The sequence below is a fragment of the Chrysoperla carnea genome, chromosome X, assembly GCF_905475395.1.
Source record: "Chrysoperla carnea chromosome X, inChrCarn1.1, whole genome shotgun sequence".
NCBI classification, from domain to species: Eukaryota; Metazoa; Arthropoda; class Insecta; order Neuroptera; family Chrysopidae; genus Chrysoperla; species Chrysoperla carnea.
The window spans coordinates 36008379-36034223 of record NC_058342.1 but is presented as its reverse complement, the minus strand read 5'-3'; the positions used below and the strand labels follow the sequence as shown (position 1 = coordinate 36034223).

At 29.4% G+C, this 25845-nt stretch overlaps 2 protein-coding genes across 3 annotated transcripts; both read right to left on the bottom strand.

Annotated features, from left to right (window-relative positions):
* Positions 1–6379: 6379 nt before the first annotated feature.
* Positions 6380–10261, bottom strand: LOC123302635 (katanin p60 ATPase-containing subunit A-like 1). Its single transcript, XM_044885665.1, has 5 exons — positions 10127–10261; positions 9749–10009; positions 8888–9684; positions 8429–8811; positions 6380–8179 (listed from the first exon to the last, which is right to left on the bottom strand). The coding sequence occupies exons 2-5, from the start codon at positions 10005–10007 to the stop codon at positions 7981–7983; spliced, it is 1638 nt and encodes a 545-aa protein (XP_044741600.1). The 5' UTR covers positions 10008–10009; positions 10127–10261; the 3' UTR covers positions 6380–7980.
* Positions 10262–11486: 1225 nt separating this feature from the next.
* On the bottom strand, positions 11487–24771 carry LOC123302669 (vesicle-associated membrane protein 2). Of its 2 annotated transcripts, none has more exons than XM_044885711.1 (7): positions 24727–24771; positions 23765–23852; positions 23649–23687; positions 23488–23575; positions 22719–22798; positions 22082–22133; positions 11487–14076 (listed from the first exon to the last, which is right to left on the bottom strand). In XM_044885711.1, coding segments are annotated over exons 1-7 (543 nt in total). In that variant the 5' UTR covers positions 24729–24771; the 3' UTR covers positions 11487–13882. The 2 variants fall into 2 exon arrangements, with proteins under 2 accessions (XP_044741646.1, XP_044741647.1); XM_044885712.1 differs by lacking the exon at positions 11487–14076 and adding an exon at positions 18303–18364 and having other exon boundaries at positions 24727–24749.
* Positions 24772–25845: the final 1074 nt, after the last annotated feature.

The following is a 25845-nucleotide window of genomic DNA, read 5'->3' as shown; positions in this document are numbered from 1 at the left end:
AAAAAATAAAAAAAAATAGTTAAAAAAAAAAAATTGAACAAATTCGCTTGTGCCTTGATTGATGCAAAACTTTGAAGGTATTTTTAATTTTGATTTTGAATTATTTTTTTTTTAAATATTCTATTTAAAATTATTAAAATATAAATAAATAAATCTTTAAGCTTTAAATATTTACATTATAAAATATTATTGATAATTGTTTCCAATATTTATATTTGATTTCCAAACAAACATAATCAGATCAAATTAGGGATGAAATCGACCTAATTCATATTTGCTATATGGCTTGTCTGAATCTCAGAATGATCTGTCATGGCCTCTAGTAATACAACGGTCAAATTTACTGGAAGATCAAAATAATTGTTATTCGTTTGAGACACTGTTTTATATTAGGCCATAAAGATTTTGTTCAAGCTCCTCAGTGTTCATGAAATCCGGAAACTCGTTTTGGGATTACAAATAGAATCAAGTACAAAAATTAATTATACGCACATTTTTCGGAGCTCTATTTTTAAACCCTCGAAGTAGCGTATTAATTGCCTTTTGGTTCATGATTTGTGATCGAAAAATGAGTTTACCTAATCAAGTCCGTGCGCTGGAATCATCCAAAGGGGGATAGGGGGGAGTCCAAAGGGGGAGTATTTATCGCAGATATGGCGCAGTTCGATAGCCTCGCCAAGATCCTGATATTCTGTTTGAAGTACTCGCGACTCAAAGACAAAATCAAAGAATGTACCGAGCTCATAATATGCATGGATGGAACTGTATTGTTAGTTCGAATTTATGTGGAGAGATTGTCAATGGGGGAGGAGGTTTGGAAGGCTTAATTCGGCCTCCATGTGCGCACGGATCTGCTTTTGTTTGAGATGAAATAGTTGCCTATCTCACTCATTAACTATCGATTTACCGGAGCTTTCTTCAAAATATTTTGTGGAAAAACTTAACGTCTTCGAATTTGAAGTCTCTGACAGTCTGGCCATTATATTCAAATGATATTATTTGGAAGAAATTCCTCCCAAAACAAATTTTTTTTAAAAATGTCCAAACATCACTTTTATCGTGCAATAAAAAATGTGTTTACAAAAAAGAAAATTGTAATTTTAAAAAATACCTGAATATTTTTAATCGACCAAAAAAGGATCTCTTACACAAACAAAGCGAAAACAGTTTTTCGCTCAGTCAAAATGAGTAATTTTTGAAAAATTTATACTTCTTTTAATACTCTGTATATACTGTGATTAATTGAGTTTACAAAAAATAAGTAACAGTTTTTTTTGTCGTTGAATTTTGTACTATTTTTTAAGATTTAGAAGATTCATTTGTATGTTTCAATATTCGTAGTAAACAGGAAGGACCAGGACGTTCCGTCTTTTATTTACGACTTTCTCAGCAACTAACAACTTTCTTAACAATCATCAAGTGTTAATTATAACCTAATTATTTGTTAAATCATTATTGGATTTAATTTTAGTTGCTGAGGAAGTCATAAATAAATGACGAAACGTTCAACGTTCTCCTAGTTCTGTTTACTACGAATTAATTACTAATTAAATTGTATGGCTAATTGATGAACCGATTTTTGGCCATTTATATCTTTGAAAATTCAAGCGAGAAGGACGTGTATTTTAAAAGGTCTTACAAATCAAAAGATTTTGATAAGTTAGCTAAAAACCTTTTTCCCATGTTTTTGGTAGAGATCTTTTCTTTAGCAATTTTAAGCCGATACCGTCAAAAAAAAAGAAATCAACCCGAAAATGAATCTACCGTTGTTCAATTTTACTTACTCACACCCCCACTCTTCATCATGTTTGTCGTAAATATGTTACGTAACAACTATTCATAAATCACACATGCATGCGTCAATTATTAAAATTCCAAGTTTTTCTTCCATATTTTTCTAATTCTAAAGAAAATAGTATCTAATTTTACTTCAAATGAAAAGCAGTTACGTAATGATATTTTCATCTTTTATACCATGGACGTCGAATAAAATGGATAGAGCGTACAGCAGCGGAAAAAGAGTGATTTTCCATGAATTCTTTTTAACCAAGAAAAGATGAGGAAAACACTCAGCTGTCACAATGATCACCAAGTCTTAAGAAATCGTACCATGGGCTAAAACATGGCAAATTTTTCGAATTCATTAACAAAACTTTTCGAAACAAAATTTCATTTACGCAATCCATAAAGGAAGTGTCCATGATTAACCCTAGAACTACAAACCTTTTGTCAAACGGGGGTAAATATTTACCCCACGAGTTTTTTTGCTCATATAAAATTGTTCTAAAATCAGTAATTCAAAATTTATGTGAACAAATTCTCAATGGGAGGGGTTTTGACTCCCAAAACGCTTCCCTTGTGCACGGGCCTGCTACCCCAGGTTGGAGTTCTAGAGTTAACAAAGAAATAAATGAATTTTTCATGATACTAAATACACCCTACATATAAATTTGAACACTCTGTATAAAATACTACTCAAATACAATCGAATACGTATTTTAATTGAGTATAATTAATATATATTTTAATTTAATTCATTAAAATAATCAATTTCTTTGTTTCTAATAAGTGTTAGTTATCCTAATCCACTTTATAATTCAATTACCTAATTTTATTTTAGGTTAAGTTTATATATTTTTTATTAATTATATAATGGGTTCGTTCACCGTTTTTTTTTTTTATTCTGTTCAGTTAAGTTTTACCGATTTGGTGTTTTGTGAACTGATCCATTAATTGATTTATAATTAAATTGAAATTATTTGATTGAACCGTCGATTGGGAAACGGAAGCATGTTAAACCTTTTGGGAGAACATTTAGCAATGGCGATCAATAGTGATTACAATCATTAAGTCCAGAATTTTTCCCAATATTATAAAAATGGGTTTGAATAATTTCATTTTAAAATCAAAATGAATAAATATTTGTTGTTAGACAGATTTTAGAATTAGTAGAATAAATGTTTTCTATAATAATTCGATATTGTTGACAATATAATTATTTTATAAGACATATCTACAGAAAAAATTGATCTGAAGGAAAATGGAAAATTTAATTCAATTCAAATGAAAAACGTCCACATAAACTACACAAATTTTTTGACATAAATACTTTTCTGATATCAATTTTGTAAAAAAAAAAAAACAAAAACAAATGCTTACATCTTTAAAAACTATTTCATAATCTCCTTTTTACGTGAACCGATTTCAAAAAAGGAAGTTTTCAATTCGACTGTATTTTTTCATTAAAGAATTAATTTTTTAACCTACTTTTTTTTTGTGACGTCATATAGCAACATTACTATAAAAACTTTATATTTCTACGGACAGTGGCGTAGCTACCGAAGGCTTAGGCGATCCCCCAAACTCAAGGGTCCCTCGGACTCTAACCAACAAACCTCGTACTGAAGAAAGAATACAAAGAATGCAAAAGACTTCCCAACAAGTTTCAATTCTAAGAACAACTAACTGCTTTACCAACACTGAATTATTTAAGATAGGTTTCAGTAGATGGCGTTGTTACATGATTAGTATGCAGGGGGTATAAAATAAATAACAGCAGGGTCTTTGATTACTTAGCTACGCTTCTGTCTACGGAATAAAAATGATTCAACTACCCTAATTACTATCAGTAGTTGTATAAACTGCCAGAAATTAATGATCAAAATATTCTTCTCTTGTTTGTTCCAAGATTTGTGATTTTTTTTTTCATACATTACCAGAAAAACAACAATATCGGTGCCATTTTGTTGATCATAACTATTGTTAATGTTCAGGTCCATAGTCCAATTCATTCGAATGCTTTTTCATAGATCCATTTATTTAAATCAACATAAAACAGTCAAAATCGTTTTTAATGACATTACAGGGCATCATGATTGGACTTTTTTTTTCTTCGAGCAAAAATAATTTCAAAATTCTTCAAAAATTTCCAACTTCAAACAGTGACAGTGAGAGTTATATAATTTTCCTCAAACATTCAATAGATGGCACTGTGTTACAATTTCAAATTTTGAACATGAAACACAGTGCCATCTATTGAATACTTACACCAAATAAAAATAAGATTGTTTGAGGGAACAAAATAATTTCAAAGTGATGTTGACTTGTGTGTCCATTGGCCACTGACATTGACCCGAAATTGCAACCTAATTATCCCTAAAGTTAAGGAAATCGAATGATAGTTGGTCGTTATGACTTCTTGGTCATGATAAGCGATATGTCGTTCTAACGAATTTTGACTGTTTTTTTCATTTTTATTAAAAAACGAATCCTATTTATAAGACTGTGGGAAAACGATTAAGACCACAAATCAATTTATATGTATGTGGACTGACGATCTACCCTAAATCTTGAATACCAAAAAAAAAAAAATAAAAAATTTTCTCTGTAATAAGATTTTCCATAAAAATCTTATGGCCTATAAATATTCAAACACAAATCTGTGGTTTAATTTTAAAAACAAAAAAAATTACAAAAAACAAAAAAACAAAATAAATAAACGTAAAATCTAAAAAAAATAAAAAAGCGTAGATCTATATCATTAAAATTTAGAATATTTGTAATTTTGAACGAGTACTGGATGTAACAGTAAACTGTAAACAGACACTGTACACAAAAAGTATTTATAATATATTCATTCCCCAAAATAAAAGTTTATTATACAGGAATGTTTCCAAAAAGGATGTTCGAATTATCTAAGACTGATAGATTCATCAAAATTTGTCGAACAAGGAAAATAAAGGTTTTTCTGCTTAAAAAATTCAAGTGAAGTTTTCCCACCGGGATTATATTTCGCGTTATTTTCTTGCGTGTGGCTGAACTCTTTTAAATAAGCCTGATTGGAAGCCTCTTCCTAATGTAGCATGGAAGTTACAGCCTTTTTAGAACTCATCTATTTGCTGTAAAATTTCTAATAAATATCTTGAAAACCTTAATGGTTAAGGGGGGTCACTTGATTACATTTGAAACAACGATTTTAGGGTCAACTTCCATCATAATCGGAAGTGTCGCAGATTCTAAATTATTTTAGGCGGATAGGTCCCAAGCAACTATGGGGGAATAGCAATTATAATAGATTTCTATTATGTCTGGTTCTCCACAAACTTCTAATGAGCGTTCACCGTGGGACACCTTGTATTTTCGCGACCTTTGACCTTGAATATTTTTTGCACATATGATTTTACAATGGACTTTTCATAGGTATAATCCCGGCGAGAAAACTTCACTAGGATTTTTTAAGCTGATCGACTTTTTTATTGTCTTATTTCTCTGGACAAAGATTGAAGATATTTGAACAGACTAACAGAGAATTCGCCATGGGAACTGATTCTAGCGCTATCTAGTGGTAGAAAATAGAAGCTGTCTATGACAAGTCAAATTTATGCATGGCTATGATTGAATTGTTTATTTATATTTTGATAATAAGTGAAATAAAAAAATAAATTAATTAATTTAACTTTTGACACGTTCGTACTCTTATTTCTGTTGAAATTTGACTTGTCATAGACAGCTTCTATTTTCTACCAACAGACAGCGCTAGAATCAATTCCCATGGCGAATAGAAACATTTTTGGAATATTTTTTTGTTAAGCATCCCCTTGTTTATTTTATATAAAAATATATATTTAAAATATGAATTATTAATTATAATTATTATAAAAAAAAAAAACAAATGAATGAGAATTTGTAGTTACTTTTATTTTTACAAAATATTCTATATAAATAAATAAATGAATGAAAAATGAAAATCAATGTAGATACTCAAAAAACTCAATTATTATATTTGGCTAATTTTAATAATTAATCAATCATTACAAATATAATTAATATCTTTATTTTATTAAAAACAAACAAATATTAAAATTAGTCTTGTTTTTCATTTTAAGAAAATGATGTAATTAGATGAAAACAAAATTTAAAAAAAAATAAAAAAAATACCCTCTATAATCATTAATTAATGATATAAATGAAAATGAATTCATATCTCTGTAATTAATGTAAAAAAAAAATTTATAAATCCAAATATTTCTTTAAATATTTAATTCGTATTTATTATTATCGACAAATACCTTCCAGGCTTTTAGAAACCTTCCAATTCAAGAAATTCTGGCTACCACTGCAGCCAACTTTGAATACTGGAAACTCATTACATGTATCGAAATAAATTTGATAGAACTCGGTTTATAAGGTCATTTTGACCCTAAAAAGACAAGAACAAGGTAAGTTCAAACAATTCAATCCTGGTAAATCACATTCCCAGGTTTGTGAAAATAAAACAACAAAATAATTGTAAAAAAATGTTTATTTTCAAACAATCTTTCAGTTTTTATTTTTTTATTTTTAGTAAGTTAACGATTAATGACAAAAGTTTTTTTTTTTTTTTTATAAATAACTCAAATTAAATAAATTTAATATAAAAAACAAATGACTAAGGATAAGAAACAGTAGCGGATTTAAGCGTGGGGCAAAGAAATCAGGGTTACTAAGCTTTTACACTCCGACTCCGAGATAACAGTAAGTTACCACTCATTTAGTGACTAGAACACTAAAATTATTATTCTCCGAGGAAAAATAAAAGCTCGATCGTCTAAAAATAAGAATATAAAAAAGGTGAATATTAAAAATAAAAAAAAAGTTACTTAAAAAGGTTAAAATAGCCAAAATTGTGAGCTGTGTCGTTGCGTTGTCCTTATAGCTGGTTTTCATTAAAATTTATTTTTTGTTCAAATAAAAGCTTTTGGTTCTTTTTACTTAAATCTGCTACTGCCACTGTCACTGATTAGAAATAATATTTGAAGGCTACGATAACATATGATAACGATTTGTTAAGAATTCTTCCACACGAATGATTATTTTAAATGTTAAGAATACTTTTAAGGTATTTCTAACGACATAAGAGAAAACAGAACGCATCCTATCTCTACCGCACTTCTACAACGAGAACAGAACAAATAGTCGGGTATGAGTGAGTCGACATCCTTAGAATTTTTCGTACAAAACTATTTTTAGTCGTATGTCATTAGAAATACTTTAAAAGCAAATTTTGCTTGACTTCTTTAAAAATATTGAAACAGTATAACAGGGTACAGGGTGTACAACTTTTTAAAACAGTCTGTAGCCCAATCTTATTAAATTAAATTCCTCATAAGAGAGCATTTAGTTCAAATATCTGATTTTCGAATGAAAAATTTCTTTAAATAATTTGATAAAATTGATCAACTATTATGTTTGAAAAATAAATGTTGTTAGGGAAGGAATAGGAATTTCTTTATTTTATATTTTCTATGAGCCTTTCTATATTTAGAAATTCAAAACTAGAAATTCGAATAAAAAAAAAAAAAAAAAACAAAGACAATCACAGATATAGATAACTTCCACAGAACTTCTCTGATACTTCTTTAGATAAAACTTAATCTGTCATCCCAGATCTAGTTACTATCCTTGTCTATTGTGAGTGACATTTTGTTTATCAACATACAATTTTCATGTCATTGTGTGCGCACGCATCATAAAAATAAACTTGACTGACTGTATAACTTTAAAAATTAATACTGAAATAAGGTCAGTAAGGTTCAGTCATTCTGCTTGAAAGGAATCTTTTAAGATCGCAGCAATTCCCAAAAATGACAAGCGCGAAATCACTTTCGGAAGGTATGACTAATGACCTTTAATGGCCCCTCCCTCAGATGAGGGTAAATTTGAAGGATTTTCCTGAATTCTCGTCAAAACTGATAATACTAATGAACAAGCAGAAAGAACACTTTGGTTGACGCTTTGAAACAACACTTAGAATCTATAAAATAAAGTACCCCTTTCAACAATTAATCGTAACGTAAATAAATGGAGCTAGGTTCGAGGTGAGGTGAGATGTGATGGTTTACAGTGAAGTTAGAGTTAAGAGGTTTGTGTTCAGTTAAAAGTGGAAGTAATGGGAAGGTTTTAAGTATTTAGTTTGTTAAGTAAGATACTTTAACAGTAGTATCATGATGATCCAAATTCTTTCATCCATCGTAAATATTTGTCTAAGTCCTCTTTCGAAACACTTTTGTTACATTTTTCTAATGCTTCAGTAAAATCTTGATTTGTTACTGGTAAATCTAATTCTTCGCGTGGTAATTGTCGAATTTGATCTGGACGTAATCCAGCTATTTTTCGACGCATTGACATCATGGATGCATCTCTGAAAAGAAAATAACATCAAACAAATTTTATAATTTTAAATTTGGTTCTAAATTATTTAAGTAACGATCGAACAAACAACGAACAGAAAACTTGATCGTCAATGAAACACCAAAGCATGAATCGCTCTTAAATCCAACTTGTCCTTTGGAGTTCCAGTTCCAGCTTGTCCAATCTTTTGACGACTGACCAACCGTACTTTAAAGAAAGAGACGTAAGAGTGAATCGTGAACGTGACTGAATACGTTACCTGCAAACATTTGTAATATCAGCGCCTGAATATCCTTTGAGTCGTTTTGCAATATCTTTCAAATCAACATCTGGATCTAATTTGACTTCACGTAAATTAATCTTTAAAAGAGCTTCACGTCCTTCACCGTTCGGTAACGGTATATAAATACGTTTCTCCAAACGTCGACGTAATGCTTCATCAATATCCCACGGGAAGTTTGTTGCAGCTAATACCATTACAACTTTTGTGGGATCATCTTGGTTTGGAGTGATTCCATCCATTTGGACTAGTAGTTCGGATTTAACACGTCGTGATGCCTCGTGTTCGGATTCAGAACCACGTCGCGAACACAACGAATCTATTTCATCTATAAATATTGTGCTAGGCGCATAGAAACGTGCCTAAAGTAGAAAGAGTAAATAAAAAAGACAGTTTTAGTTAAAAATACTAAATAAGTGCTAAAGTAAAATAAGTTACCATTTCAAAAAGTAAGCGTACTAATTTCTCACTTTCGCCACGATATTTGGAAGTTAAAGTAGAGGAGGATACATTGAAGAATGTTGTGCCACATTCGGTAGCGACAGCTTTGGCAAGCATAGTTTTACCAGTACCAGGTGGTCCGACCATCAACACACCTTTCCATGGTCGTCGAATACCACGAAAGAATTCTGGCATCCACATTGGCAGCACTACAGCTTCTTCCAACAAACGTTTTGCTTCATATAATTCAGCAATATCATCCCAATGGATGCCAGGATTCTTTTGTACAATATCCCGTTCCAGCATGTCAACAAGTTCACGATCAGGTCCGGTGCATTCGAAACGTTTCTCTTCCTCTTCATTCACATTATTATCTTTATCTTCCGATCCATTATCATCTTTTTTATCTTTCGGATCACGATCTTTTAGATCAATCTTTGTATCAGACCTTGATGATTTCGGTCGATTGGATTCGTTGCCACGACTACTTAAATTTGCATTATTTCGTACATCTTTACGATTTGTTGACGACGGTTGATTTGGCTTACCGCCTCTTTTCGCGTTACTTGCATTTTTGGTCGATTGATTTTGTTTGAGTAATTTCATCGATATTGGAATTGGTTTCGAATGATCGTTTGGAGTTGGTGCTGGCCAAACATCTGGATCATGATTTGGTGTTGGCCATGGTTGCGAACTAATTGGATCCAACCATGAGTCTCTTGTGGGAGCTTCATCCATTTGATGTCCAAATATATTCACATTTTGATGACTACTTTGGATCATACGATCCGTACCTGAAACATTCAATTTTATTATTTCCAAAAATCGATGTAAAATTCTGGATGGATTCGATCTAACCTGTATTTAATTTAATCATTTGTAATGCAGACTGCATTGATTTTAAATGTTCATACTCTTCAATAATTTCCTGTTGAACTCGCATCCATTTCGCTTTGCGTAGCGGGTCTTCGATAATTTGCAACAAACGTGTTGTCATTTGTATGACACCTTGATAATAAATTCCAGCTGTTTCGTAACTTCCAGTTAAGGTCATTTCACGAGCCATTTTTGTATTTTCACATATTTCACTTATAGAAATTGTTGCCATTACGGTCATTCCTTTACCAAAAACAAAACAAAAACAATCACATCACATCGTGTGTTTATTTTTAAAACATTTCATTTGTTAAAAAAAAAACAGTCGAGTATTTGTTATTCATTTATTTTTAAATTTACCTGCGAGCAGCTTTACAATTTACCAAAACTTTTTAACAATTGAATAAAATTTTTAATAGTTAATTTTCAAACAAATATAATAATTAAATTTCAAACAAAATTTCCAAATATGTAGAAATTTTCATGAAAATAAATAATAGTAACATGTTCTCTGACAGATGCTTATTTATGTTATGCGGATGCGCATGTCAATCACACAAGAAAACGTCGTGAAGGTAATTTAATAAAAATTTTAAAAAACCAGTGATTCTAAAACAACGCTACATGAACGAAGAAATAAACAAACATGTTTATGTTCCCATTTTTATACCATGTATATATGTAATATATATCAAGGTATACTTAGTTTAGTACCAAGTTTGTAACGCTTAAAAATTTTTTTAGCGTGCTCAGTACGTAAAAAGTGAGTCCGAGTTCATAAATGAGCAACATAGGTCAAATTGGGTCTTGACCTTTGTAAACCGTTAGAGATAGAACAAAAGTTTAAATGTAAAAAATGTTCCTTATAAAAAAAGAAACAACTTTTGTTTCAAACATTTTTTCGTAAACATCACTATTTACCTGTGAGGGCGTAAATTAGACGCAAAACGATGAATCGACATATTACGACTATTATTGGTAATACATCAATTGAACCCAACTTGACCGTTTGAAGTTTCCGGCTTTTTTTTGATGATCGAGCTTTCTTTTATTCTCGGAGACTAATAATTTTTAGAGACGAAGTCACAAAAATCACAAACGGCTAGAGATATACACGAAAACTCTAAATTACCAAAATGTTTCTAATCAAATTACCAACAATTCTTGTTAGAAACATTTTACTGAAAAAAGTTCATATTTTTCAAATATTTATTATACCCACCTTTTTGAGAGGTCGTGGTAGTACCTTGGAAAAATCAAAATATGTCCAAATAAAATTATTGCTTTGATTTCAGTTTTTTGTATTTTGAGGAAACTACAGGATGGCTGGTAAGTGGCAAGTGAAATAAAAGAAAAAGAAAAGATGATTTATTTTATAATATATTTCAATAATTATTTTTTTTGCTACACATTTTTTACATAACTAAATATGTTGGTAATTAAAACCTTCATATTTTTTAAATTTTAATTAAATGTAATTCAGTTTACATAAAACAAAACACTTTTTCAAATTAATCATTAATGAATTTCATTAAAAATAAATCAATTAAAATTCCATAAAACACTAACACTAATATAATATATTTAATTAATAAATAAATAAAATTTAATAATATCCCAATTAATAAAAATATTTTTGGTTTTGTTCTAAGTAAACTGTATTCGTTATTTAATTTTAATTTTTCCCATAATTTTTAATTTTTATTGTAATTCTTTATTTTTTTCTCTTTATATAACATTTTTTTGTTTTCTTCTTTTTGTAACATACACGGAAATAGGGTAAGTTCGGGAGAGTGTATAATTTTTTTAACTCAAAAATAAACGGGGAGCTAACATTAATTAAAAAATTAAATAAAACTTGATTTAAGATTCTTTACAAACATGACGTCATCATGTACCAAATAGTATTTATTTTTGAAACATTAAAAGTCTTCCTCAATTCGTTCTGTAAACTTTACGCCCTTTTCGTCTATTAAGGATGTATGGACCCGTAAAACTATTAAAAACATGATAACGTCACATTCTAATTCCAAAATAAAAAAAATCTTTAAAATAATTTTGTTATCTCCCCTATTATTTATCGTATGATTTCTTTCTAAAGCCTCATTTACACGATACATATGATATTTATGTATCGTTCAAATGGTTCTTGTTATTTTTATTGTTATTTTTTTGTTTGTTTTTTTAAATAAAACGTATTAAGGCCATTTAATTAATATATGTACTAAAACTATATTAAGAACAAACTAATTAATTAATTTTTTTGTCATTAATTAAACAGCCCTCTAATTATTGTTAATAAACATGTTTTTGATTTGACTCTAAAACACATGCGTGGGGTTTGTTGGATTGTGGTTATTTTTTTTATATAAACTAAAAGAATTGATTCTGCATCATATTAATTAGTAATTTATATAAATCGTTATGTACAATTAGTGTGATTTTTATTATTTGTCAAAGGTTCGTAAAATGAATTCAAAAAATCAAGTGCGATCTCAAAGTGCTTTTTAAATTTAATTGTACACATATGAATGATGAACTTTATCGATATCGTATCCGTATCGATAACGAATAACGACTAACGATAATATTTAATTTTGGTTTGATTTGGTTTGGTACTAACTATACTAACTAACTACTTTTGTTTGTACATAAGATTTTTAATGTGTATTGTATTTAGTTAGATACCATGTCATTATGTCACTTGTACATCTTGTACAATACAAACACAATCCAAGATTTGAATTGTGTGTGGTTCTTAGCTCGCACAAATTTAAAATATATATCAACCTATCTACACAGAATTTAACTCAATTCAGTAACAACTTAAGTATAAAACCTTTTTTTGTTTTTATCTGATTCTGTTTACAAGCGATGCGATGTAGTAACAGGTCCACAGGTCCACAGATCTGGCCTGTAACAAGTGTGCCTACCTCTGTATGTAATAAGGATACCTACAGTTAGTTATAGGTCAAAATAATCATGTTCTTTACTATATTTTCTTTGCTACCTACTGCACTGCACTGCACTGTACTCAGCACTGCTAGTGCTAAAGTCCTGTCAACCTTGTTTGTAAAGTAATTGGTTTGCAGAATGAGTGGTCTTGATTCTGCAAACAGTGCAGTATTAAATGTAAGAACAGAACATGAAAATTCTGAGCTTTATATGTATTGTATTGTCATAACTCAAATTCAGTACCCGTTGAATGTTGAATCACATTCGCATGTAAAAAGCTTCTGTCATTGATTCGCTGTTGAGACCAAAAACATAAATCTCTTATTTTTCTCTAATCTAAAATACGTATTTTATAAATGGAATTTTTTATAAATAGCTTACATTACACTCAAAATGTTTATTGATTAGAGTGCGTTCACACGAGTACATTTCATAAAGAATATATTCATAGAGAATGTATGTTATTCTTTACACAATGCGTGAGTGCTTTTTCGATTTGTTTTAAAAATGATTGACATAAAAAAGTGTATTTTTTTTGCGTTTAGTTAAATTTTGGTTTCTTTTGTTGGAAATATATAATTTATTGAAGCAATTACATAGCAATACTAATTACTTATAAACGGCAGCGAGCGACAGATTTGTTTATTTTTACAAATTACAAACGAGTTCAGCTTTTGTTTTTTTTATGCTAAAAACAATTGTTTGTTTTCTACTTATTTAAATATTTTTTTATATACATTACATATTAAAGATAATTTCCTTTAAACAGTAAATATTATCTATGAAACAGTAAATAATTATCAGTAAATATTTACTGAAATGGTGTTTTTTATTTAAATGTTCGCGATGTTTTTAAAATGAAAAAGAATCGTACTCAACCGTGCACTCAAGACGGACGTGTTCATTACTTCTATTCTTTTATAGAGGATCAGATGAGATAGATGTAAAGAACACTACTCTTCACGCATATCTCTTCACGCTGTAGAACGAATACTTTTTGACATACATATGTTATATAGTTCGTTGTAAATATATATAATAATGCGATTGCGTCAAAGACATGCGTGCGTTTTACGTGAGTGCAAAGATTGTATTGTATAAAGAATTGAACATTTTTATTTATGAAAATTGATCAATAATTATTTTTTGGTTGAAAATGAGTTAATTTAAAGATAATAAATTTGAAAGTCGTAATGTTGTTAATGATTTTGCTTGTCCACCTCCAACTTCCTTGTCGGCAACAATATTCTGTGGTTGTGGGGGTGCTTGTTGCACCATTTGATTTGGTGCACCAGGAGGTGGCACTTGATACATCATTTGTTGTTGTTGCGGAGGGTTGTCTGGCATAAATTTCACTAAAAAACATTGAGAGCATTCATTTATTATTTATTATTTACTTATCCAACTTGTTTTGCTAGTTTTTTCATTTGTTTGGAAAATAGTTTTTCATATACATACAATTTAATTTAATTTATTTGTAAAATGAAAAGGAGGGTACAAATAAATTAAAGAAAATTTTATCATTCGTTGCCACAATTATATCCTGATGTAACTCTCTATTCTGTTTAACGAATTCGCTAAGATAAGATAAGGAACGCAAACCATGTATCTAATAATCGCGTCTCTCCAGTGGATATATAAAATTTTCCATTGCAAAGAGGCAAGTTGATTTAATCCATGAAAATAAGATTTTTTGATGATTAATTCGTGGATTCAGGATTTAAAACTAAACCACGATTTAAATCATGGTTAAATTATAATTGAAATGATTTTAACTTTATAATTGTATATTTTTTAACTATTTTCTCAAACATTTTTAAGTCCATTATATCAACGGTTTTCAATATCGACTAAAATCTCAAATTTCTGAAATAAGTATTATTAATTATGAGTACTTCAACTCAAGTAATACAAAAGCGCAACTGTAAGCAGATCAATTCCACAACGCAACGCTTACCAGATACTAATAATTACAACATTTTATGAATTTTGTATATCGTTTTTTTTAATCGTGAGAATTTCTGATTTTGATATAAGGGACTTGAAATTTTTTGTATTGTTTTTTTAAATTTGTGATTTGAAGAGGGGGGGGTTAGGGTTTTTATATTTAAAATTGTGTTATGTATTCACCACAGTAATATTTTGAATAGTGTTCTGTTCTTTGTTGAAAAGGGTTGGATAAAAAAGTATAAAGTTAATTATTATGGACCAGAAGCGGAATATTTTTTTGTGTATGGCGAATCATATCACCCTAATTATCAGTTGTTCAGGATTTGGAAAAGGATATGTTCATTTGTTTAATAACTTGTTTTGTTTGGATTAAAAAATATGTTTAGCAACAAACCATAAAAAAGTATTTTGAACGCTAGTTTAAAAAAAAACAGTAACGAAATATGTAAAATAGATACATTCGAGTGTTGCTCGAACACATCATAAAAATTTGATTGTGTAAATAAGTTTGAAAAATTTTGTAGAAATAAACATGCAATCCCACTTACGTCCAGTTATTTTGACACGTCTTCCAAATTCCTATCTAAAATATAGATTTAATAGCCCTTTTTTTACAAAACATACACTTAACAAAATTCATCATAAAGTATGGTCAATGAAATATATTCACGATTTTATTTGTCACCCAGAATACTATTAGGTAATTTCTTTAAAATGTAACCCTCTGAAAGCGAAAATTGCAACCAAATTGTGGTGACACCGTAGTACATAAATGATAGTAGTCGTATTGCATGTGGTTGTCGAGCTCAATATAAGTTTTCATGTTCAGAATGAAGCCTCAAGTAACCATTCTATTAGTAAATACACAAAGGTTATAAAGTTTATAAAGAACGCTCCCTTTTTCATTATAAAGAATACTAACATTTCGTTGACCATACTGAACAAATACGTTTCTTAATATTTAAAAATAAATTACAATTTTGTCATTTGTTAATAAAATTCTTAATAAAAAAAAACTTTGTTTAGGTGTATTAATTCTGAGCAAAACGCACTACTCAATTTTTGAAGGGTATGTGTGAACTCTCTCAATAAACAAGGGGTGCATTCAAGTAAATTAAATGCGATCACTATACATTACAGCTCTATATATGTGGGTAAGATTGCAGTTTTTAAAATTAATTATTTTTTAATTATATCAACGCTACACGAAAATTAATGCTTTTTTATGGAATGAAATTCATATCTGTATGTAGTTATTATTTGAAAATCTCCATTATATTTCATAAGAACGCATCAGTCTTCATTTAGCATTGATATCTATAATTATTAAATAATTAATTTCAAACACTTACCTTGACTTAAAAATAGTATTTTATAACATTCGTTACTAATTCGTTACTATATATTCTGATCTTTAAATCGTTAAGGGGATTCCCTCAAAATGTTAATAATCATTTTGAAAGATCCTGGAAGTAAAAAGATATTAGAAGTAATTCTGACTAATCTAAAAATTGAATAGTGTTGTTTAGATGCTTTTATATTTGATTAGAATTTCTAGATTTGACTTGATACGAATACGAACATGAATCGTGATACACATTTTGGGTTCCATTTATGACATTTATTATGTTCATAGCTATTTACAAAATTTGACGACAAAAACAAAAAACAAGCATCTCTATTTTGTTTTTTAAAAGGAGACCGTTATTTAAAAATATTTACAATAGTGAACAACAATTTATATTTTGAAAAAGACAAATTCAACTTGAATTGTGTTTTTTTTTAAAGCTATGCGTATTCGTTAAAAGTATTTTTAAGCAGCAAAATGTTCGTGCGCATGTGTTGTTTACCTCAAACGGATTTATTTTGTTTGTACTATTTTGAGAAAACAGTAAAAAGGCGTCTTCGATGATAAAATAATTGAATATTTTCGTACAAGATAAACTCCTATCCTAGGGTTTAGGTGCATACAATCTATAGGTATATATTTTTAAAAATTTATTTTGGGGTTATTACAAAAACAACATAACGCATCATATTACGCATGCGTTACAAACATATTTAACAATTTCTAATTAATCTTATCTAGTACGAAAATATTTTCGAATCATATCAAATCAAATCAAAAACATTATAAAAAAAGGATTTGCACCTGCGCACTACAAATCTATTTGCTAATAGAAGTGTTTTTGTTTTTTTTTAAATGATATTTTAAAAAATATTCTATACAGACGATATGACCGATATTTTTTTATTAAAACAGTCAAAATCGGTTATAACGGAAACGGAATGCCAAAAGGTGAGTTTGCGCCGCTCCAACTCTTGTGTGACAGCTTGCTTTCATTTTTCTTCGAAGTAGGATGATTTTTATTATTCTAGTCACCAAATTAACTTCTAGTAAGATAATTATTCTAAAGTGATAAAGATCTAGTATGTATAGGTTATAACGACTCGGAAATCGAATATAGTCATACAGTTTAATGTCGTTACTCGTTATAGCTGTTTTGACCGTAATATTTTTCTATTTTTTAAGCATTTTTATCTATAGAAATTTTTATATTATATATAATATTTTTAAAGTTTAATAATTTTATCTGTTACAATTTTCAGCTTTGAGATTTGTTTTAGGTAAATTTTTTTTTTATAATTGTTTAGAGAATTTATGTTGATGCTGAAAAAGAAATTACAAATATATATTTGTTTAACGAATTATAATTTCAATAATTTTTTTTAACTACTAATTTCAAGTAACTACAAAGAACAATTTTTAACAATAGAGAGATAAAAAAGAACATTTTTCAATTTTTGGAAAATATATGTACAAAATGATCCTGTCAAATGGTTCAGTTCATCTCAGAACCCGGCGAAAATTTTGTGAAATTACTAAGGCCACACATAATAAAAGTTGGTCGCTTTTTGTTAGAATCAATTTCTGTACGTAAAACATTCTCATAGACTGCATTGAGTGATGACTCATTGTAAACGTTAATGCGCATTCGCTTTTATACGGACGTACATCTAATCTAATTTCTGCTGAACGAGTCCATTGTCATGAATGTCACTTTTCTCTTCAGAAGAATATTATACCAGATAAACTTTTCCGAACACATATGTTATCGCCTCTGATTTATACTTAATTAGTGAGAAGGAAATAATCAATTTCATCTTCTGCGTCACTGGTTCTGACGTCTCCTCTGATCTGAAGTCTATTGACGTCAACGCATCTTGCATTTCTTAAACAACTCCAAATGATTCATGGAGTACTGGCCGGGGATGGGCCAACCTAGTTTTTTTATAACGAACCCAGTGCGATTAGTGAGTCCAACCTTAGGACAGCTACACTAAGCAAACTTAACGAAATGATTTGATAAATACAAGCAAATAATTATTAAAATTCGGGCTCTGAGTTTTGGCATTTTTTATGTTTTCGGTTACAAATGAAAGAGAAATGTTCTTTTTTGCTTAAAATTAAAATACATCATGTACACAAGTAATGACGGTAAGTCCACGATCCATCTGTGCCACCAGTGCCACCTGTGCAATAGGACGGAGGACGGTGGACGGACACCTCAACTTAAGTAAATAATGTATAATGATATAACTTGTAAACTGTAAACTGTAATGGGCTTGTCCAGCAAACTTACTTCCTTTCAATAGTATATTATTAAAATCGATGACGTTAAGTCCTTTACACTGGAGGCAAAAAGAAAAACAGAAAAACAAACAAAAAATAAGTAAAAAGAGATTTTTTTTGTTTTTGAAAAATAAAAATAAAATTAATTTTTTAATTAAATCGCGACGATTTTTTTTTATTGATGCAATAAAAATGTGTTTTACTGATTACTGAACAGGTGCATAATATTTTTAAATTAAAATAGTGAGAGCTAGTGAGACTATACCTGGACGGGCCCATTTATTGTTCGAAAACAATATTTGTTATCAGTGGCGTACACTTGACTGTTAGAACGCATCCTATACAATATTAGTATTAGTCGCTAAAATGTAGCCCGTTTCTACTAAAATAGACTTTAATTAAACTGAACGTGCCTTGTTCGTGTAAGTTTTCGAAGGATAAAAACAGCATCAATTTCTCGCCCAATTTTTATCTTTCCAAAACTCCCAAATATCCTTTATCGTATCTGAGATGATCTTCACATTATCTTATTCGCTCCGTGCATGAGTTTCATTTCAGGTAGTTAAAACACGGTAAAACACGTCATGTTAAGTTCAGTTAAAGTCTATGATTTCCACTAATTGAATTCTAAACTCCAAATATGAAACAGTTCAGTTATCCTACGTGGAACTGATAATGGTTCCAACAAAAAAAATAGAATGCGTTTGTGATTTGATAAAATGTAACTTTACTAATACGTGTACGTCACTAATAAATTTTTGAACACGTCATGCAATTCTTAAAAATAATTGAAAAAAGCATTTGAAGCAAGGTGCAAATACAGTGCAAGAAAAAATGCATTAATACTCAAAATTTTATTTACAAATAAGCCAGCAAGAACAGAACAGTTGTGTTCAGAAATTAATTTATGTTCGATATATATTTTGGATACATAAAAAGCCGTCATTAACCCACTTGGGACCCTAAGATGGATTTTTTTTTACACAATCTTGTACGCTACTATATGAAATAGGCGAAAGATCTAAATCACTTTGCGTCCTGTTTTGATCCTAAAAACTATATAATAGATCCTATAGCAATGATGCCTCCTAGGTCATAATCTATCGAATCAAGAAGTGGCTACGACAAGTTCATTCTGAATATTTAGATTTCACAGAGAGCATACGACAAAGTAATTGTGCATAATCGCAACTATACCAGCTAACTGTGCTCTGCTCGATTAAAACTTCAGTTAGAGTTGAGAAGGAAAGTGTTTCTTTTGAAACAGGACGTCGTGTCGTCCACTTAACTACCAACTTTATAATTTGGGAATCTCAGATGGTTCCCAGATGTAGGATAGATTTGAAAAACGACGAGACCTCTTATTGATGCTATTTGCATCTGTAGAAGTTTGCCGGGTATGAGGTATAGAATGCTTGGGTCCAAAAAATAACATCCATCCTAGGAGCAATTCTTAAAGAAAAAATATCAAGCTTGAGAGATTCACGCGAGCAAAAATTTTATGCAGAATTCCTTAACAAATATTTTCTTTTCGCTTCTCTAAGAGCAGGGGAGGCTGTCTCTCCCTGCTCACCCTACGACTAGATTGTAGCACGCGACACCCATTTTTGTCATTGATTCACTGAAATTAATTTCTGAACGCAACCCAGAATAATAAAAAAAATATGAACATATATTACCATCTAGTGAATAAAAGGGCAAATACATATAATTCCTTTTTAATCGGAAGTACAAAGGGTATGGGGGCGGGGGAGTTAAGGGGTACAATAAAAAGGGTTGATGAAGGTTTTTTAAAGGGTACACAAATATTTGAATTACATATTATAATTTTGTTTTTAAACAGCAGATGTTTATATAATTTTTTAATTTTTTTTTTAATTTTAGAAATAGTAGGACCATATTAGCATTATATTTGATGAACTAATAGAAATGAGAAAATAGATTTAAAATAGAAAAAATATGAGGAAAAGAACTTATTTAAAGCTTTTCTACAATCAAAAAATATTTTCAGAATTGTTCAAAGTAAATATATATGCATTTTTTTTTCATATATTTTTTTAAACCGCGTTTGAATAAAATTCTGAAAATTTCAGGAGACACCCAAAGAAAATATACACATGGAAAATGTCTTGGGATATTTTTGAAATTTTGTACTTACATTTTGAAGTTTTTATGCCACAATTGACATCCTCAAAATCTCATAATAAAACAGAAAGAGTGAAGGGAGGACTTATTGAGGTCCTCAGTAAAGAAACAGTTACTATTTTTTTAAAGGATCCGTTAGGCTTTCAAATATGAGATCACTCTTAAGAATTTTTGAGAGAATGTATGCTCAGCTAAGCCCCAAAACTATTTCTTAATTTGTTTCTGTTAAAGCTTGTAAGTTTACGGGAAAGTAAGCAAGAGAACATTCAACAATCATCGTCGTACCTAGTTTACGCCTAGAAATTTTTGGTCTTTAAACTATTTTTCGTCGTTCGGAAGTTCACGTGCTAAAGTCGCAAAAGGACAAAGAATAGTAAACGTAATTTTTGTAAAACAGTTGCAAACAAGTTGGATTGCAGTTGAATTGTACCGGTGAACTGCAATATAGAGTGTACAGCTAAAAGAGCACAATCTCTTATGGCTGTTCCTGTTTGACGCAAAAGAGGTAAGAATGGCGCTTGTGTTACAAAAGGATGCTTTTTGTGAAGGTGTTCTCTATTCTTCCCTAATAAATTGATTAGCTCTCTACCCTATTCTTATACTTTGAGCACTCCTTTTTTAAATGTATACTTTTTCTACAGCAGCGCCATCATATTGAATGCTTTTGAACGGACACTTTTTTCTTTTTGACACACTAAAGATGATTTTTACCAATACGTAGAACGAAACGGTTAAAAATTACGAAGTATTCCAATTGTTAATGAATATTTGACGAAATCAAATATTTAATACAAAAAAAAAAATATATCTAGCCTAGCGATAGAAAAAAGAACTATAGTTAGCAACGACCATAGATACATACTATTTAACGGAAATGTTTGTTAAATACCATAAACATTACACAACACTTTTAAAAGAATACAGAATATTAAAATGTATAATAAAGTAGTACTATCTTTTGCCTTTTCATTCAATAAAAAAATCAGATGAGTTGTTTAAATATGGTTTACATTTTTTTTACTCGTGGCGCTAACATCTTTGAGTTAAAATCGAATAAACATGTTAGAATGAAACCGTTACCTATAATTTGTATTAGATATGTAAGTACAAAATTTGTTTGTATCCCGCAAAGTTTTTTTGTTTTGCGCATGTGTGAAATATGAATGTTGATTCTGAGAAATATATACTTAGACACAGAAAATACTAAACACGTACGTTACAAAATTGACATTCATTTACCGTTTTCGAGAAATCGTAATTATTTTGCTCATCTTGATAAAAATTATTGATTTTATGTTTATTTTTTATTTATTTAAAACATTTTTTTTTGTTTATTTATTTATAAAGTTGAGTTAAAAAATTTGATATTTACGAAATTTGTTTTTTTGTCACCGCTTCTGGTAAAATTATTATAAATTTTTTTTTTACATGAAATTCACTAAAAAAATATATGGGATCAGGTTCTTTGATACCGAAACACATAGAAAATTTGATTTTTTTTATTCCAAGCTAGGTCCACATTTAAATTTTGAAAGTGTCCCATAGCAAGGAGGTTTTTTTTATATTATATATTGTGTTTTTTTTATGAATACAACAAGAATATTTTTGGATAAAAAATTTTTAATACGTACTGACAATGATGGCGAGTATTATTAGTCCAATTACGCCCATAATGATCATCATCTAAATTCAATCATAAAATAAATAATATTAGTTTTAATATTTAATATTAGTTCAAAAAAGATTAGTAACAAATATTTTTACCATTTAAAAATTCGTTCAAAACGACCTAATTTGTTTTATAATAATAGTCTAGTCAAATTTAAATTTAAAAATTTAAAAAAAAAAAGAAAAAAATAATCTTAAAGAGGATAAAATTTTCAATATAAAATTTCCACACCCAGAAGTCTATCTCCATTATTTATAATTTTAATTTAACGCTGAAAATAGGTTTAATTGCGTTATTTTTAGATTGCTGTAATAGCGTAAAAAACGAGCATCTCGCATTGAATAATTTTTGTATGGTATTAAATATTATTGCCCTATTAGCTCAGTTGGTTAAGGCGTAACCATTTCCGTCTGCAGTATGCTTCGGGTAGCGGGTTCGATTCCCGCCGTCGCAACAAAATTTTTTTAATTTTAAAACAAGTTAAACAATTGTTTATTAACAAAATTTTCTCAAATTTTTGTTTTCATTGCAAACACTTGAATAATGAAAAAGGTCAAGTAATTTTTGACTAACAATGTACAGAAAATGTTAAAAATTACCTTTAAATTTTGTAGCCAGAATTTTCTTTTTAGTTTTCCAGCTTGTTGTTCAAATTGTGATGCACCTTGTTGCAAAGCATCTGTTAAAAAAAAATAGTTATTTTCTCACCTCGAATCAAAATCAAACCTTAAATTATTTTTAAAAAACAAATATTTTTTAAATAGAGGGGAGGGGTCATCCATAAATTACGTCACACTCTCAAGAAAGGGGAGGAAAATTGTATGACAAGTGTCCAAAACCTTTGTGAAGTCACAAGTCGAAATCTAAAAAATATTAAAACGCGAAATTTATGTCAGTAATACAAAAAATTGAATGGAAATAAATAAAAGTTTGAAACTACTCTAAATATAAAATTGAAAAAGATGTGACGTCACATCAGGAGATAAGGGGCTTACAAATTGTGACCATCTAGGGCGCAGATGGAGGCGGGGTGGTTAGTAAAACATAAAATTTGCGTGAATGAATTTATGGATGGTCCCTTGGACGTGTTCATATAATTTATGGAGAATGGAAAGTCAAAATCCAAACCTCGTAGTCGTAGGTACTGTATCGATCATAGAAAACATAGAAAGCACCTTTCTGGAATTTAAATCCAGGTTTTCTGTTTGAAGTACACGACTCAATCATAAAGTCAAAGAATGTACCGAGCTCAAAATATTAAGTTCAAAATTTATATGGACAGATTCTCAAAGGGAGGGGTTTTGACTCCAAAAACCTCTCCATTGCGAAAGGGACTGTGATACTGTGATAGATGATAGTTGAACTTACCAGCTCGATCATCTAATTCACTGAGCTTTTGATCTCTTTCTAATACTTTTTCAACGTTAGTTTTCATAATATCCACAACTTCATCCACCTAAATCAAATTGAAAAATGAATGAATTTAAAAGTTCAAGAGTTCAACTGATTGAAATTGGATTGATATTTACTTGAGCTTGCGTTTGTTGAAGCCTACGTTGTGCGGCCACCTAATATCAACCAATTGAATTGATTAGTTATTTATTTTAATAATTTTTGTATTTATTAACATTCAAATAGGGTATACCTGTTGTGGATTTTTTGGTCCACCTACAATTCCATCGGCTCCTGGTTCAGAGGCACCTACACCCTCTCCTGCTGGATTTGGGGCAGCCCTATTTATTACACACACACACACAAATCAAAATTCAAATTATTAACAACATCAAAAAAAATTTCAACATTTTCGCATAGTTAAAATTTTGCCAAAATATTATTTTAAAACAGACCCGAATAATATGAAATTTGACCCAAAAATTAGATTCATTTAAGGATTGCAATAAGTATCTGTTGAATTGTAAAATGAACATAATTTTTTGTATTTGTATCCTAATCAATGTAATCTAGAAAATTTAAAAATCAACACAAATATACTAGAATACTCGACTCCAACCAAAAATAATTATCGAAAATTTATAAATACGATACGACACGACCCGACTATAATTTAGGACTATTTCAATAGTTTAGCAGTTCAATAAAATCTGTTTTTTCAAAACTAAAATATTCGATTTAAAAAAATTTATTTGATAAAAAATGATTTTAAAAAAAACATACATTTTTCTAAGAATTTTACTCGAACAAATTTTTTTTTAAAATTTATCAATATTTTTGTAAGATGGAAAAATAGACGGAAAAACCAATTAAGATTTCATTTTAAGAGATGTTTTGACAAACTTCCAATCTTGCGAAAATGACGTAGATTTGTATCCTGACAGCTCTTGGAAAAAGAAAATGGTCTAATAAATACATTCATGTAAATTGTTCAACACCAAAAAAAAAATATTTTTAATAAAAATTTCACTGTAACAATATTTTCGAGATGAACAACAAGAAAACCACATCAAAAAATACGGAAAAAAGAAAAATTTTATCAACAACATTGAAAATCATTGAAGAAAATCTCCATTACAGGACACACATTTGTTATAGTTAACGAGAAAAAACCACATTTTCAACAATAGAAAATAAAATTGAAAATGAACTTACATTTTGATATAATTATTTGAAAGTGATTGATTTATAAAAAAATACTTTGTTAATAATAATTAATTTTTATTATTTTATATTAAATAACACTTATAACTGTTATTTGGAAAACTTGTCCGCGAATTATCAACTTCGATGAGAAAAATTCTTTTACAAGATGTAACTACTTTGTATTAAAGTATTGATATTTGTGACGTCATATTTAGCGCACGGCGTCGGCGTTTTTGTTATTCGTTGATACGCATGACATTTGGAAAATGTAGTTATCATCCCACCTAAAATAGATGGCTTTCAATCCCAAATACACCCCATTTTTCATTCCATTCATATATTAAAAACTGTTTATGTAGGTGCAATACCAATACCAATACCACTACAATGATACCTAGACCTACAATGATTCATCACTCATTTCTTAAACTTACCCGACTACCTGACTACATGACTACCCGACTACCCGACTACCAGACCAACCTCTTCATACCATTATCATTACCAATATAAAATACCATACGGACATATGCTTAAAAATATCTCTTCCTTAATTCTTCTATACCTTTTTTTAGTAATATACTTTATTTGTCTAATTCTTCGAAATTTTTATTCAATTTTTCATTTTCTGATAGAAAGTTAATGCTATCGCCCCGTTCTTTTAAGATTTTCAAAAAACTCTTAAAAAAATATATGTACATACAGAAAGTTATTGGTCTGTTTTTCAAAGTTTCCATTTGTCATGACCTTTAAAAAAATTTTCTGAATGAAATGAAAATGATTTTTTTTTGAGATAATTTTGAAAATTGAATACGTTTAAACGTATGACCTATCTCCTAGTATTAGGGTTTTGAAAAGATCCGAAATTTTTACACACATTTCTATATATTTTTTTTTTGTTGGCAACTTGTATTACATATATGTTATAACGTAGTACTATTCGTGGTGAAATTCGAAAAGATTCGAGTTCTTCTTAATTATCTACCACAATTGTACTCTAAAATATTGAAGATTTAAAACAATTAGACATACCACCCACTGTCCTCAAATTTTAAAATCTATAGATTAAATTTTTTAGGCCTCAAGAGCGATAAATACCACGTATCTAATTATGAATATATTCGTGTG

Coding starts and splice junctions, on each gene's coding strand:
- LOC123302669 (XM_044885711.1), bottom strand. Junction 23,688..23,764: donor GACCAAAAAATCCACAACAG/GTATACCCTATT, acceptor GGTTGATATTAG/GTGGCCGCACAACGTAGGCT. Junction 23,576..23,648: donor TTCAACAAACGCAAGCTCAA/GTAAATATCAAT, acceptor AATTTGATTTAG/GTGGATGAAGTTGTGGATAT.
- LOC123302635 (XM_044885665.1), bottom strand. CDS start 10,007: ATGACCGTAATGGCAACAATTTCTATAAGTGAAATATGTGAAAATACA. Junction 8,812..8,887: donor TACGCTTACTTTTTGAAATG/GTAACTTATTTT, acceptor TTTCTACTTTAG/GCACGTTTCTATGCGCCTAG. Junction 8,180..8,428: donor GATATTACAAATGTTTGCAG/GTAACGTATTCA, acceptor TTTTCTTTTCAG/AGATGCATCCATGATGTCAA.